Source organism: Raphanus sativus, chromosome 8 (genome assembly GCF_000801105.2).
Source record: "Raphanus sativus cultivar WK10039 chromosome 8, ASM80110v3, whole genome shotgun sequence".
Lineage (NCBI taxonomy): Eukaryota > Viridiplantae > Streptophyta > Magnoliopsida > Brassicales > Brassicaceae > Raphanus > Raphanus sativus.
The window spans coordinates 5,751,626-5,766,582 of record NC_079518.1 but is presented as its reverse complement, the minus strand read 5'-3'; the positions used below and the strand labels follow the sequence as shown (position 1 = coordinate 5,766,582).

Sequence of the window (14,957 nt, the reverse complement as noted above, 5' to 3'; positions counted from 1 at the left end):
GACAAAAGACCTGGGGCTTATATAGCGTTGTCCAATGTTTTGGCTTCTGCTGGTAAATGGGAGAAGGTGAGCGAGATTAGGGATGTGATGAAAGCTAGAAAGATACCTAAGAACATTGGTCGTAGTTGGATCAGTGCAGAGAAAGCTCAGTGAAGGTCTTTTGTATCAGATTTATCAGGAATATTGACTGGGGATGAGATTTTTTTTGCGACTTGAGTGTTTTACAGAAGTGATGATTATGAAACATCCAGTAAGGCTTCTCTTATTCATGCTCTTCTAGTCAAATACAATGAGCTCGAAAACATATTGTTCTGTGATAAAACCAAAAAGTTATACAAAATGGTTGATTATTATGTGTGTGTGTTTTGTTATGCGTTTATAGTGGTTGCTCTAGGTAGACAAGAGAGCACACATTCACCCTTCTGGAACTTATCGATGGCATCTTTTGAGAAGGGTGAGCCAGGTATATTTCACTAATTTCAAGTGTCACCATGCCTACTAACAAATAACATTGGCCTTTGATTCTGTGTGGTTATGGTCTTTGTAGCTTACAGAATAGACTTTTTGAGGTCAATGTTAGAAATCAGAATAGACTTTTGAGGTCCATGACCATACTGTCACGCGACTCACGCCTACAACAGTTCCAAACAATAATTTAGTGTCTCATTCATACACCATTACCAAATCATTCATTTTATGGTCGAGTTTTGTACGTATACTACTAAATAAAATTGAAATATTATCATACTTTAGTCAATCATACTTGTCTTCCCTGTTTTACTCATCCACAAGGTTATGTATGCTGTTTCTTTCTTTTTAAAAATTTTCGTTTGTTAACAAGTCAAAAATCTAAAACAATTTAGAAAACCAAATCAAGACGGTTGAATACGAATAATATGTGCTACTTATCCACTATTTCACGAATATTATATATAATAATTTGAGTATATTTTTGGATCAAACTTCTATGTATGGAGTATGTACATAAACTGATGTATTAAGAAAATATTTACCAGGAAAATTAAATTTTGTATGGTCACGAGTACATTAGTAATAAATATAATAAAAAGTTTATTCTGTCTTTTAAAAAGCTGATGGCCAAACACAATAATTTTTTGGTAAAAGTAATTAAATAAGTTTACAACTACATAAATTGTTGGTTCAATAGTTTTGTATCATGGATGGATCGCAAGTTGTTGATTATCTTATGGCTCGAGTGAGTTACCTATCTTGCACCATCTTCACAAAATGTGCAATATGTAATAGCTATTTGATTTTAGTTTTGATTGAAAGGATTAAAATTTAGGGTTAATTTGCTCAATAATCATATAAACCCTGACAATTAAGAATATAGCCATGCATGAAAAGCTGTGTCAATTTGATCTAGAAATAGACCACGTTCTCCTTTTTGGCGCGTGAGATTTGATTAATGCAACGATTGATATCGTACTATACTATGTTTGTCAAATATATGGTACAGAACAATTAATTTATAACAACAACCATTATGAAGAAGATAAAGAAAATAAGAAAGCTAAAAAAGATTAAGGATTTGAATAGAGTACCCTTTACCCTAAACCAAATTATATACCCACACCATATACTTTAAACCCAAACCCTAAACCCAAACTCTAAACTCAAACCATATACCCTAAACCCTAAACCCAAACCATATACCCTAAACCCTAAACCCAAACCATATACCCTAAACTCAAACCCTAAACCCAAACCATATACCCTAAACTCAAACACTAAACCCAAACCAAATAAATAAACCCTAAACCCAAACCATATACACTAAACCCTAAACCCGAACCATATACCCTAAACCCAAACCATATACCCTAAACCCTAAACCCAAACCATATACCCTAAACCCAAACCCTAAGTCCAAACCATATACCCTAAACCCAAACCCTAAACCCAAACACTAAACCCAAATCATATACCCTAAACCCTAAACCCAAACCATATACCCTAAACCCAAACCATATACCCAAACCGTATACCCTAAACCCAAACCCTAATCATAAACCCTAAACCCAAACTCTTATCCATTATGTGATTATGTTATATATGTTATGGTATGGAATACTCGAGATACCCACAAATTTTGTATATATGAAATTTTCTAAAATTTTCTTAGAGGAAAATGATGAGTGGCGACGGTTTTGGAGAACAAAACAGTGTAACTGATCAAGTATTGAGTAACAAGAATCATGGGACAGAGAAAGAGATATAAATTGCAAAATAAGAGAAAAAGAAATGTATTGTACTATACTGTAATTTAAAATAGTATAGAACATATGACGCATGATATGAGATGGAGATTATGAAGAAAATTAGAGAAGTTTACACGATGGAAAGAGAGAGAAAAAAACAGATGGAAGGGAGAGAGAGGGAAAATGTCAAATAGATAGAAGAAAATGGGATGCCAAATAAATAAAAGATGATGGAGATGTCGAATAGAGGGAGGGAAGGGGAGAGAGAGAGAGAGAAAGTGGTGATGGATGGAGTAGAGGGGAATGAGAAAGTGGTGGTGGCTATGGTAAAGGAAGGAGATATAGAGAAAGAGGGGAAGAGAGGGATGGAGTAGACAAAGGAACATGAGAATAAGTGGTGGCAGCTATGGTGGTGGTAAATGAGGGAGGGAAGAAGAGTGGGAATAGACAAAGAAACATGCAGAGAAAGAGAAAATGGCGAGGCTATGGTAGTAGAGGAGGGAGAGAGAGAAATAGTGGAAGGGAGGGAGGGATACAGATGAAGAAAGAGATTGTATTATGCTATATTTCTGACTATACTATATATGTGTGTAAAATAGTATAGATTTACAATCGTGATTATAGAATATGATATAAAATTTACAAAATATATGTTTGTTTTGAAATTTTCAAAACATACTATATGTAAAAGAAAATCTATTTTTTTATCATGTTAACTACAAAGTTCAATAGTTGCTTTAACAGAAATTAAAAGCAATTAAAAATAGAAAAGGAAAACATGTTTGTGAGAAAAGTAAAAAATGAAAAGAAAAAAAGAAAAAAATCAGAAAAATGCATGCCAAGGACAATATGGCAATTATTATACAAATATCATAGCTCTTCTTTTGTTATGTGTATATAATTGGTTTAATTTCTACAATGGTTATGATTCCAAATTTCCCTAGAATTTAACTGGAACCACGCTCAAATTTAATATGCAATAGCTATTTGATTTTCGTTTTGATTGAATAGATTAAAATTTAAATGGAACCACGATCAAATGTGAACTTTCTTTGTAGAGCTGGAAACTGTCAGAATGCAATTTTAAAGTAATAAATCCAAAAGAGAGATCAGAGTTGGCACACAAATCAAAGCATAGAAAAGGACGTCCAAACTAATGGAAGTAGACTCTCTGTTTTATAATATAACTCGTTTTCATAATTTTTTTTTTTGAAAAAACTCGTTTTCATAATTCAAATGTAACTTTTATTTTATTTGAATATTATGTGATCAATTAAATTTTTATAAATTTTTAATAATTGATTACATTATATGATTTAATTAATTAATATTAATAATATTTTTGGAAGAATAGTAATTTTTTTTTAGTTTCTGTGTTTTAAGTTTTAACTAAAATCATTTAAATTATAAAACAGAGGGTGTATGTTTATAATAATTAAGCAGGTGGATTTTGCATTTGAGGTAGTCCAATAGATGCAATTCGTTGTAGCTACTTTAGATTGTGACATATTTTATAGAATTGAGTCGCGTCTGTTAATGCGTTCTATATGTTCTCTAAAGTTACAAAATGTTGATTTGGTTCACAAGTTGCATGCACATTTCTTACATATTCCAACATATAAATTTTTTCTTTCCAATTTATGCCCGTTTTAGGTAGATTAATAAAAAAAGTATTTAAAAGAAAACATATACAATATGCAAAGTTGATATACAATCTTTGAAGATTATATAATATAATCTAGGCTTTTAATGTCAAAAAGAAAAAACAAACTTTTGATATTATAGCCTACAATATGCAAAGTTGATAGTATATATATATATATATATATATATTCCTAGCAAATTTTAAAAATCAGACCTATATAGAAATAATATAATTTTTATCATCATAGTAAAATAATATTTAAATATACAAAGATTATTTTTAAAATTTAAATATCAGTTTTTATGGAAAAAGAAATGAAAGTGAATCTTTTAGTATTATTATTTTCGCGATATTTCTGATTAGCATCGAAGATCCAACTTTAGTGGAGCGTGCAACTGGTCTGGACATTTCTGAAGTTACTTCACTTTCAACCAATAAACACGACCCATTCCGCCAGTTCACTCTCTCTTAAATAACACCCATACAACTGAATCAACTCTTGAATCTTATTTATAATCCCAAAAGAAGAGTACCAAAGTTGAGTTGACAGAGACACCGACGAGCGTCCCATGGCTTCTCCATTGAGGAAGCTATTTGCAAGTTTTTTGTTTCTCTTATCCTCCAACATCATCATTGCCTCATCAGAGCCACCTTGTCATCCTTATAAATCGATCATAAGCTTCGGTGATTCCATAGCCGACACCGGAAATTATCTACGTCTCTCCGACGTCAATCATCTTCCTCAAGCCGCATTTCTACCTTACGGTGAAACCTTCTTCCATCCTCCCTCTGGCCGTTACTCTGACGGCCGTCTTATCATAGACTTCATCGGTACCTACTGTTTTCCCTCTCTCTCTGTATCATACATTTAGACCAAACCACATGGAAAACAAATTAAGCTAAGTTATTAGCCCTTTTCTCAAAAAGAAAAAAGTTACAAAAATAATTAAGCTCTTATTTTTTATTTATTTTTAGTTTTGTCATTACTAATTTTGTAAATTTTGAGTTAAAACAATAAAATATGGTCATTGGAGGCTTTTTCAGTCAAATTTATTAAATGTTTAACTTTTCTATATACAATAATATGTATATAAAAAATATCAAACCCTTTAGTTATTAAAATATATGGGACAATGAATTGAATCCGGAGCGGGAGCACCGCTAATCGCCCATATTAGCCAGCCATGTGTTATATCTCAGTCCTCAGCTTTAAGTTATGAGCAATTTGGTCCATAATCTCATCTGGCACATGTAGCCAACAATTGGTAAATACTACATTTAAGACATAACTCACTCCCTCTCAGATAAGCTTGAACTAATAACCATGCATAGTCTCAAAATCAGTAACTACTTTTGTCGGCATTTCTTGCTTGAGCAGCAAGTTAGAAACCCTACTTGCTTCTGAGTTTTTTGAAATGTTTGTCTTAACAGCTGAATTTTTGGGACTACCATACGTACCACCTTATTTCGGATCTCAAAACGTGAGCTTCGATCAAGGGATCAATTTCGCGGTGTATGGAGCAACGGCCTTGGATCGTGCATTTCTCATGGAAAAAGGAATTGAATCTGATTTCACCAATGTTAGTTTAAGTGTTCAGCTTAACACATTCAAGCAGATTTTACCTAACCTCTGCGCCTCGTCTTCTCGTGGTTAGAAACATACTTGTTCTCTTTCTTATTAAACGCTCTAAGATGAATGGAGCTTGCTTCTGACTGTTTTGATATAGATTGCAGAGAGATGCTTGGAGACTCGTTGATACTCATGGGAGAGATTGGTGGGAACGACTATAATTACCCTTTCTTCGAAGGCAAAAGTATCAATGAGATCAAAGAGCTTGTTCCTCTAATCATCAAAGCTATTTCTTCAGCAATTGTGGTAACATATCATTACTTTTCTCTGTCTTATGTGTGTTTAATTTTTTTTTCTATAACAAACTTGGTAACAAATTAAAACTACAGGATTTGGTTGATTTGGGAGGCAAAACCTTTTTGGTACCTGGAAACTTCCCAATAGGATGTTCTGCGTCGTATCTTACTCTATTTCATAATGCAAAAGAAGAAGAACATGACCCTTTCACTGGTTGTATCCCATGGCTCAACGATTTTGGAGAGTACCATAATGACCAGCTTAAGACAGAACTCAAACGACTACAGAAAATATACCCTCAGGTCAACATCATTTATGCCGACTACTACAACTCCATGTACACGTTGTTCCAAGAACCAGCCAAATACGGTTGGTGCACCTTTAAAAAATTATATGTCCTTGACTCTCATAGTTGGATTCCTTGATTGATGTTGTTATGGATCATTTTTTTTAGGATTTAAGTACAGGCCTTTGGCTGCTTGTTGTGGAGTTGGAGGTAAATACAACTTCACTGTTAATGAAGAGTGTGGATACGAAGGAGTTAACTATTGTCAGAATCCTTCTGAATATGTAAATTGGGATGGTTATCATTTAACTGAGGCAGCATACCGCAACATGGCTCAAGGTTTACTCAATGGTCCATATGCAACTCCTGCTTTCGACTGGTCCTGCCCTGACTCTGCATCAGTGGATAAAGAATATTCTTTCAGCAGTTAATAAGAATTCATTTGTTGTAAAAAAAAGAATGAAGTTTAAACATGTAGTAGTGAACTGATGATGATGATAATGATGATTATTAACAAGACCGGCTTTGGCACACACAGTATTGATCGAACAGAAAAAATAATTAAATTTTAGAACTAGATTACTTTGTATGGGCAGATGATGGCTGTCATTAATTTATATACAAGAAATTAACAATTTATCCTGACAAAGGATAAGATCCAATAAATAATGCCTGACATCTTGCAATATTAGTGGTCGAAAAAAGACTACTATAAAGATTGAATAAAAGAGACAACTTGGCTGACAAAAAAAAAAAGAGTCAACTCGTATCTTCAGAGGTACCTGAACCTCCTCTCTGTTATCCTCTGTTTTTAGGTCCGTCTTACTTGGACAGCAAGTTAGAATCCTACTTGCTCCCGTTTGTTATCCGCTGCTTTTTAGGTCTTCCTTACTTGTGTTCATTTTAGGTTTTTAACAGCTGAATTCTTGGGATTACCATATGTACCACCTTATTTTGGTTCCATAAACGTGAGCTTCAAGCAAGGGGTCAATTTCGCGGTGTATGGAGCAACGGCTTTGAATCGTGCGTTTCTTAATTATGGTTTCTTATGGAAAGGGGAAGTGGATCTGACTTTACCAATGTTAGTTTTAAGTGTTCAAATTAAACATCTTCAAGCAGATTTTACCTAGGATTTCTAATGGCTTTAAATTGTAAAGAAATGCTTGGAGACTCCGCTGATTTTAATCATTTAATGGAAGATATTGATGCAAATGACTACGATTAACCTGTTTTTTTCAAGGCAAAAGTATCAACGTAGTTGAAGAGCTAGTTCCTCTAGTCATCAAAGCTATCTATGTTAAGCTAGATGGGCTTCACACTTAAAACCAATTGATTTTAAGTGTGAAGCCCATCTAGCTTAACATGGTATCAGAGCCCACGATCCACAAAGTCCAACCCGATCCATATCGATCCGTGCCCAAAGCTGGCCCATCGATCTTTGCCCATAAATTCCGAGATTGACGTTCAAAGAGCCATCATCTCGAGGGGGCATATTAGACACAAAGTGTCCCACATCGGAAGTTGAAACTAATATTCACTAGTATATAAGATAGATGGGTCAATCCACTTATCACCAATTGGTTTTAAGTGTGAAGCCCATCTAGCTTAACAATCTCTTCCCAACTTGTGGTAATTGATCTTTTAACAGCTCCTCCCCCACACACGAGATGAAACGTTAAAGCAAAAATCTACAGGATTTGATTGATTTGGGAGGCAAAACATTTGTGATTCCTGGAAGCTTTGCATATGGATGTTTCCCCGCGTGTCTTACTCCATTTCAGACCTCAAAAGAAGAAGAATAGGATCCTTTTACAGGTTGCCTATCATGGCTCGAGGAGTTCGGAATGAACCATGATGAACAGCTCAAGATAGAACTCAAACGACTCCAGAAACGCTACCCTCATGTCAACTATGCTGACTACTACAACTCTATGTACCGGTTTTTCCAAGAACCAGCCAAATACAGCGTCGGGAAGAGAGGCAGAATACTCCCCCCCCCCCCCCAGCCTTTTTGCGAGACTTCGAAGAACCGGAGCTGGAGCTCCACACGTATATTGCCACACTACAGTTTTTTTTTTTAAATTGACAGAATAAGAGAGTGAAGAAAAACAATCCTCTAACTAAAACTGATATAAAAACTGCGGTTTGTTCAATATTACTGTCACGGGAATATAGCGTGACTGGTTTAATAAATGCATATGCGAGTGGTTATGGTTTGAATACACATCAACCAATTGGCAACCATGTAGCCTTTGGTAGGCATGTGAAACACGATACATTGTGTCGGTTGACATTAGTAAGAAACTTTGACAATCAATCATAGCGTAAGGGTACATACAGTTAGATAAATAGACAGCTAAGGAAAATTTGCAATATATTTAAATTCAAGCCCAGGAAAAAAATGAATAGTGACTTTGTTGTTGAAGCATATCACGTTGTTTTTAAATCGAGAAGTATATCATAAGTACTAGTAGAATAAAGGCGATAGTTTGCCTTAGTCTTCCGCCTGACAACGTACTCAACTCTGATCTTATGTTTTTTTTGGGTCCATATAAAAGCGTGCGTCTTTCCCGACTCTTGACCTAAAATGAAGATGGTTACTAATTCTTTAGGTGCATGTATTCTTCCTTTGCATTCAGCACACCCTTTTCGAAACGCTTCACGTCTGATAAGCGATATCACATTATCAAACCGGAGATCCATGCGCCGACGCTTGTTACTATACTTTAGGTCAGAACGTATAGACATACAATCTTTCCAGTAGGCTGAGCATTGTTTACAAAGCTCTACATAATCAACATCTTGTTGTTTCCAAAGACAACGCCATTGTTTTGACAAAACGCTGGTAGCCGCTGCCTCTTTTGTTGGAAGCAATGACAAAATCTTCATCAATAAATCATCGGGCAAATCACTTAGATTTTCCATATTCCTTCTGATATTAGTTTCTCCTACTGGAGATTACACAATGAAACGTCAAACAAAGTTTAGTTACAACAGTTCTAGATGGAAAAAAAAACAAGAAAATAGACCCAAGTTATCAAATCAAGTTTCTTACCAAACCTTCCTACAGAACCCTCCCTAAATTCACAGAGACTACTGTTATTAGACCTTTTACTGTTTGAAAATCAAATCAAGTTTCGTACCAAACCTTCCTTCTGTGTCACGGCCAAGTAAACCCTAATTCACAGAGACTTGATTTCTTTTGTTTTCCTGTTTTGCGGGGTATCAAACTTGTAGCTCTTTTGATTAACTTAGTTATAAATATAATACTATGGTTTTCCTTTTATAACATGGGGAGATTGGACGAGTTCAATTAGTGATTCCAACTTTTCCTTTTTTGGGCCGTATTTCCCTTTTACTAGCATCTGTAAATATTTTATAAAATATAAATATATTATGTTTTGCTTTTATCAAATTAAAACATATTTGATCAAAATTAAATGTTTTTAAGGGCAAGGGATCAATTTCGCGGTGTATGGAGCAACCGCTTTGGATTGTGCCTTTCTTATGGAGAAGGGAATTGAATCTGATTTTACCAATGTTAGTTTAAGTGTTCAACTTAACATCTTCAAGCATATTTTACCTAGCCTTTGCGCCTCCTCGTCTTCTCATGGTTAGAAATTTGTAACCTTGTTCTATTCCATATTAGCAGTGGTGATGCATCGAGCTCACTTCTAATGGCTTTAGATTGTAAAGAGATGCTTGGTAACTCGCTGATTTTAATGGGAGATATTGGAGCGAATGACTACTATTACCTGTTTTCCAAGGCAAGAGTATCAATGAAGTTGAAGAGCTAGTTCCTCTAGTCATCAAATCTATTTCTTCTGCAATTGTGGTACTCACATCTTTTAAAATTTACCCACCAACAAGATGAAACGTTAGTTTTAGAATTTAATAAGTTAAGCAACAAATATACAGGATTTGATCGATTTGGGAGGCAAAACCTTTGTGGTTCCAGGAAGCTTTCCATATGGATGTTTCCCCGCTTATCTTACTCTATTTCAAACCTCAAAAGAAGAAGAATACGACCCTCTTACAGGTTGCCTCTCATGGCTCAATGAGTTCGGAAATAACCATGATGAACTGCTCAAGACAGAACTCAAACGACTCCGGAAACTCTACCCTCATGTCAACATCATTTATGCTGACTACTACAACTCTATGTACCGGTTTTTCCAAGAACCAGCCAAATACGGTACGTCAGGAACTTTTCTACTCTCTGTCCTTCACCCTCACGGTTTGATACTTGAACTGATGTTCTTATGCGTGAAACCTTTTAGGGTTTAAGGAGAGACCTTTGGGTGCTTGTTGTGGAATAGGAGGTCAGTACAACTTCACTATTGGTAAAGAGTGTGGATACCAAGGAGTTGGGTATTGTGAAAATCCGTCTGAGTATGTTAATTGGGATGGTTATCATTTAACCGAAGCAACGCACCAGAAGATGGCTCATGGCTTACTCAACGGTCCCTATGCAACTCCTGCTTTCGATTGGTTTTGCCTTGGCTCTGCATCTGTGGATACAGAATCTCATTTTACTAGTTGAAAGACAGTGTTTTTTCGTCAGTTGTGGATGCGAGTGGTTATGGTTTTAATTTGAAGCTGCACATCAACCAATTTGCAACCATATAGCCTCTGGTATAGGCATGTGAAACTTTGATAATCAATCATAGCTTATGGGAACATATACAGTTAGATACATAGACAGCGAAAGAAATTTGCAATATATTTAAATTCAAGATCATGCAAAACTTGAAGGGACTTTGTTGCTGAAGGATATCACCATTATCAATAGATTCTCATCATTAGCATTTCATGGATTCTAACTCAATATAAAGTAAATGAATATCTCAAATGTTCAGATATCCCATAGCATAAATGAGATATTTTGAAATACTTTTGACGATCTAAACATCTAAGATACTCATTTACTTTATTTTGTGTTGGGATCCGTGAGATACTATTGGTGAGAAGAGAATCCATTGATAATGGAAAAGCAAGCAATGAAGAACAAGAAGTTCAACTGTGTAGACAGTGGTTTGATTCTCTACATCGGCCACAGCACCGGAAAGATTTATACTTTCTAATAGACAAAGAGGCAGAATACTTCCTCCCCCAAACCTTTTGTGAGAGTTTGAAGAGCTGGATCTCCACAAAAAGATGGCTACAGTACAGTTTGTTAAAGAAAAGTTGTAGAAGAAGATAGTAAAAAAAAACAATGCTCTAACAATAAAAAAGAAAGAAAAGAAAAAAAAAACACAATGCTCGAACTAAAACCGATATAAGAACTGCGGCTTGTTCAATTTTACTGTCACGGGAATAATAGCGTGACTGGTTTAATAAATGCATCAGTTGTGGATGCTGAGTGGTTATGGCTTCAACTTGAGGCTACATACAGTACATCAACCAATTTGCAACCGTATAGCCTCTGGTAGGCATGTGAAAAACAAGATACATTGTGTATTGACAACATTAGTACTAAGAAACTTTGACATTAGCTACATTGTATATAGCTCAAGGGAACACACACATTAGATAAATAGATAGCGAAAGAAATTTACAATATATTTAAATTCAAGACCAGGAAAAAAAAATTGAAGGGAGTACTATCACCCTAGCGATGTTTTTAATTGGACAAGTAAATTATTAGTTCTAAGAAGAAAGTGAGAGGCGATAGTTTGACTTGGTCTCCCGCCTGATAACGTACTCGATTTGGATCTTATGTTTTTGTTTGGTCCATATAAAAGCGTGCGTCGTCTTTCCCGATTCTCTACCTACAATGAAAATGGTCACTTTTTTAGGTGCATGTATTTTTCCTCTGCATTCAGCACACCCACTTTCGAGAGACAGTTCATGTTTGAGAAGCGACATCAAACTAAAAAACCCCACTTTCATCTCCTGCCGACGACCGCCGAGGGGGTAACTGTGCCGATAGGTGGACCGAAGCTTGTGATAAAACTTTAGTTGATGATTCAACATACAAGCTAGCCAGTAGAGTGAACATTCTCTACAAAGCTCTACATAATCAACATCTTGTTGTTTCCAAAGACAACGCCATTGTTTCGACAAAACGCTGGTAGCCGCAGCTTCTTTTGTTGGAAGCAATGACAAAATCTTCATCAATAGATCAGCGGGTAAATCGCCTAGATTTTTCATATTCCTTTTTATATTTAATTTCTCCTGCCGAAGATTACACAATGAAGCATCAAACAAAGTTTAGTTACAACAAATTAAGATCTTCTAGATGGAAAAAAAACAAGAAAATAGACCCAAGTAATCAAATCAAGTTTCTTACCAAACCTTCCTGAACCCTCCTCAAATTCACAGAGACTATTGTTATCAACGTTTTACTGCTTGGAAATCAAATCAATTTTAGTACCAAACCTTTCTTCTGTGTGGCGGCCAAGTAAACCCTAATTCACAGAGACTTGATTTTTTTTTTGTTTTCTTGTTTGGTGATGTATCAAACTTATAGCTCTTTTGATTTAGTTATAAATATAATATGGTTTTCCTTTTATAACATGGGGAGATTGGACGAGTTCAAATGTTCATACCCATGTTCAATTAGCGATTCCAACTTTACTTTTTTTGGGCCGTATTTCCCTTTAACTAGCAGCTGTAGATATATTTTATAAAATATAAATATACTATGTTTTGCATTTATCAAATTAAAACATATTTGATCAAAATTAAATGTTTTAAAGGGCTTAAGGAGAGACCTTTGGGTGCTTGTTGTCGAGTTGGAGGTCAGTACAAGGAGTGTGGATATGAAGGAGTTGGGTGTTGTCCAAATCCATCTGAATACGTTAATTGGGATGGTTATCATTTAACCCAAGCCACGCACCAGAAGATGGCTCATGGCTTACAGTAAGCCGTTTACTCAAGGGTCCTTATGCAACTCCTGCTTTCAATTGGTCGACCTGCCTTAGCTCTGCATCTGTGGATACGGAATCTTCGTTTACTAGTTGAAAGACAAGTCACTTTTCATCAGTTTAAATTATTTTAGCAGTTCAAATTTTGATGGAAACAACTAAGATTTAAATGGAAAAACCTTCAATTAACATATACTAATGAAGAGAAAAGGAGGAGTATCCTACATGGACGAGACTTACTAAAGGGCAATCTAGGTAAGGCAATAGGGAATGGAGAGACGACTAAAGTGTGGAAAGACTCGTGGGTTTCCTTAGACACTAATATCAAGGTGTTCGGACCTATTCCTAATAATTGCCTAGACCTCACAGTCTCAGACCTACTCACATCAGATATGCAATGGAATCAAGACAGAATTGAGGCTATCTTACCACATCTGATGAAGGAGATTCTGCTACTCCAACCAAGCAAGACAAAAGTGGAGGATTCTTTCATTTGGCAACCACTACCATCCGGCATTTACACTACGCGCTCTGGTTACTTCTCAGCATCTATGCAGACAGCTACGCTACCATTCTCGTCAGACCCGGGAGTCTTCACTTGGGTCAGAGATGTTTGGTCTGAAGCTTGTTCACCTAAAATGAAGCTCTTCTTGTGGTCCATTATCCAGAGAGCTCTGCCGCTGGGAGAAAACCTACAGCAAAGAGGTATGATTGCAGGAGCGTTGTGTAAGAGATGTAATGAAGTAGAGACGGCGATGCATACCTTTTTCCACTGCCCCTATGCTCAGGAGGTATGGCATCTCATTCCCCTCAATCGCGTAGTTCACCTAGCTACAGATGGAACCTTCAAAGAGGCCGTTGTCGCTTTTAAGAGAGCAGTGTGTCTACCTCCAACTGGAATTACAAGCACGATCCTACCGTGGGTCTGTTGGACGATCTGGAACGCACGAAACCAACTACTCTTTGAAGGTAAAACCATCTCCCCTGCCGATACTGCAACAGCAGGTTTACGGTTAGCACATGAATGGACCAAAGCTCAGGATCCAGCTAGAGTAAGAAAAGGACCTATACCTCAAGGAAAAATATCGATGAATCTCCGTATGGAAGACTCTTCGGTTACTACTTGTCGAACAGATGCGGCTTGGGATGTACGCTCCAAAAGAGCTGGTATGGCATGGATTCTCACGGACTCAACGGGGACCGAAATCAATCGAGGATCGACAACACAGAACTGGGTCAAATCCCCCTTGATAGCGGAAGCTATGGCTCTCCGATCGGCTCTCCTCTCTGCAGAGACTCTAGGGCTCACAAAGCTCCGGTGCTTCTCTGACAACGCAACGCTCATCAGAGCTATTACCACCGACATGCAGGCCAAGGAAATCTTCGGTATAGTTCGCGATATCAAAGGCATCTCCTCTGTTTTCGTCGAAGTTATCTTTTCGCATTTCAATCGTTCTTTCAATGTAGAAGCCGATTCTCTGGCAAAACTTTCACTTTCCTCTTCTCTGCTTGTGGACCCTGTGTTGGGCTGACTCTGGGCCTGAGGCCTTTTTATTTTTTAATGAAGTATGTGTCACAAAAAAAAAACATATACTAATGAAAAATCATCAATTACTGCCACACCCATTGTGAAATCCTTAACGATAAAAATTTCAAGCAAAATTAACCTTCTATTTTATATCATTATAAACAAAACAAAAAGCTCTTGAAACTGTATGTGGTGGTTTAACTCTCTACACACCGTTGGAAAGATTAATGCTTTCTAATCGACAGAGGCAGAACACTTCCCTCCCTCCAACCTTCTTGCTTGAGTTTGAAGAACCGGAGCTGGAGCTCCACATGAACATGGCGACGACACGTATAGGGCCACACCCACACTACAGTTTGTTAAAGAAAGTGAAAGAAGAAGAGAGTGGAAGAAAACAATCTTCTAACTAAAACTGATATAAAAACTGCGGTTTGTTCAATTTTTAGTGTCACAGGAATAATAGCGTGACTGGTTTTATAAATGCATCAGTTGTGGATGCGAGTGTTTATGGTTTCAACATGAGGGCTACACATCAATCAA

General features: G+C 36.4%; 4 protein-coding genes across 13 annotated transcripts in view; all 4 read left to right on the top strand.

Annotated features, from left to right (window-relative positions):
- Positions 1-757, top strand: part of LOC108819251 (pentatricopeptide repeat-containing protein At1g28690, mitochondrial) — a 12,014-nt gene extending 11,257 nt beyond the window's left edge. For 8 of the 10 annotated variants that reach the window (XM_056992097.1, XM_056992096.1, XM_056992095.1 and 5 more), the window contains one exon: positions 1-353. This exon is cut by the window's left edge. In XM_056992097.1, coding sequence (XP_056848077.1) covers positions 1-153 — 153 coding nt within the window. In that variant the 3' untranslated portion in view covers positions 154-353. Of the gene's footprint in view, positions 354-382 lie in introns of those variants that run through there. The other 2 variants (XR_008937497.1, XR_008937496.1) reach the window with 2 other exon arrangements.
- Positions 758-4,360: 3,603 nt separating this feature from the next.
- On the top strand, positions 4,361-6,581 carry LOC108821003 (GDSL esterase/lipase At1g28670-like). The gene is made up of 5 exons (XM_018594049.2): positions 4,361-4,698; positions 5,299-5,517; positions 5,595-5,743; positions 5,827-6,103; positions 6,189-6,581. The coding sequence occupies exons 1-5, from the start codon at positions 4,437-4,439 to the stop codon at positions 6,449-6,451; spliced, it is 1,170 nt and encodes a 389-aa protein (XP_018449551.1). The 5' UTR covers positions 4,361-4,436; the 3' UTR covers positions 6,452-6,581.
- A 3,116-nt stretch (positions 6,582-9,697) lies between these two features.
- LOC108819796 (sinapine esterase-like) lies at positions 9,698-10,563 on the top strand. Its single transcript, XM_056992448.1, has 3 exons — positions 9,698-9,787; positions 9,939-10,215; positions 10,301-10,563. The coding sequence occupies exons 1-3, from the start codon at positions 9,698-9,700 to the stop codon at positions 10,561-10,563; spliced, it is 630 nt and encodes a 209-aa protein (XP_056848428.1).
- Positions 10,564-13,281: 2,718 nt separating this feature from the next.
- Positions 13,282-14,421, top strand: LOC108819794 (uncharacterized). Its single transcript, XM_018592824.2, has one exon. It carries the CDS (start codon positions 13,282-13,284, stop codon positions 14,419-14,421), a length of 1,140 nt encoding a protein of 379 aa, XP_018448326.2.
- The last annotated feature ends 536 nt before the right edge of the window (positions 14,422-14,957 follow it).

Bases quoted from the DNA above. Each gene is read 5' to 3' on its own strand.
- LOC108819796 (XM_056992448.1), top strand. From the start codon at position 9,698: ATGGCTTTAGATTGTAAAGAGATGCTTGGTAACTCGCTGATTTTAATG. The intron at 9,788-9,938 runs GCAAGAGTATCA...ACAAATATACAG, and splicing joins ACTATTACCTGTTTTCCAAG to GATTTGATCGATTTGGGAGG. The intron at 10,216-10,300 runs GTACGTCAGGAA...GAAACCTTTTAG, and splicing joins CCAAGAACCAGCCAAATACG to GGTTTAAGGAGAGACCTTTG.
- LOC108821003 (XM_018594049.2), top strand. From the start codon at position 4,437: ATGGCTTCTCCATTGAGGAAGCTATTTGCAAGTTTTTTGTTTCTCTTA. The intron at 5,744-5,826 runs GTAACATATCAT...TTAAAACTACAG, and splicing joins CTATTTCTTCAGCAATTGTG to GATTTGGTTGATTTGGGAGG. The intron at 6,104-6,188 runs GTTGGTGCACCT...CATTTTTTTTAG, and splicing joins CCAAGAACCAGCCAAATACG to GATTTAAGTACAGGCCTTTG.
- LOC108819794 (XM_018592824.2), top strand. From the start codon at position 13,282: ATGCAATGGAATCAAGACAGAATTGAGGCTATCTTACCACATCTGATG.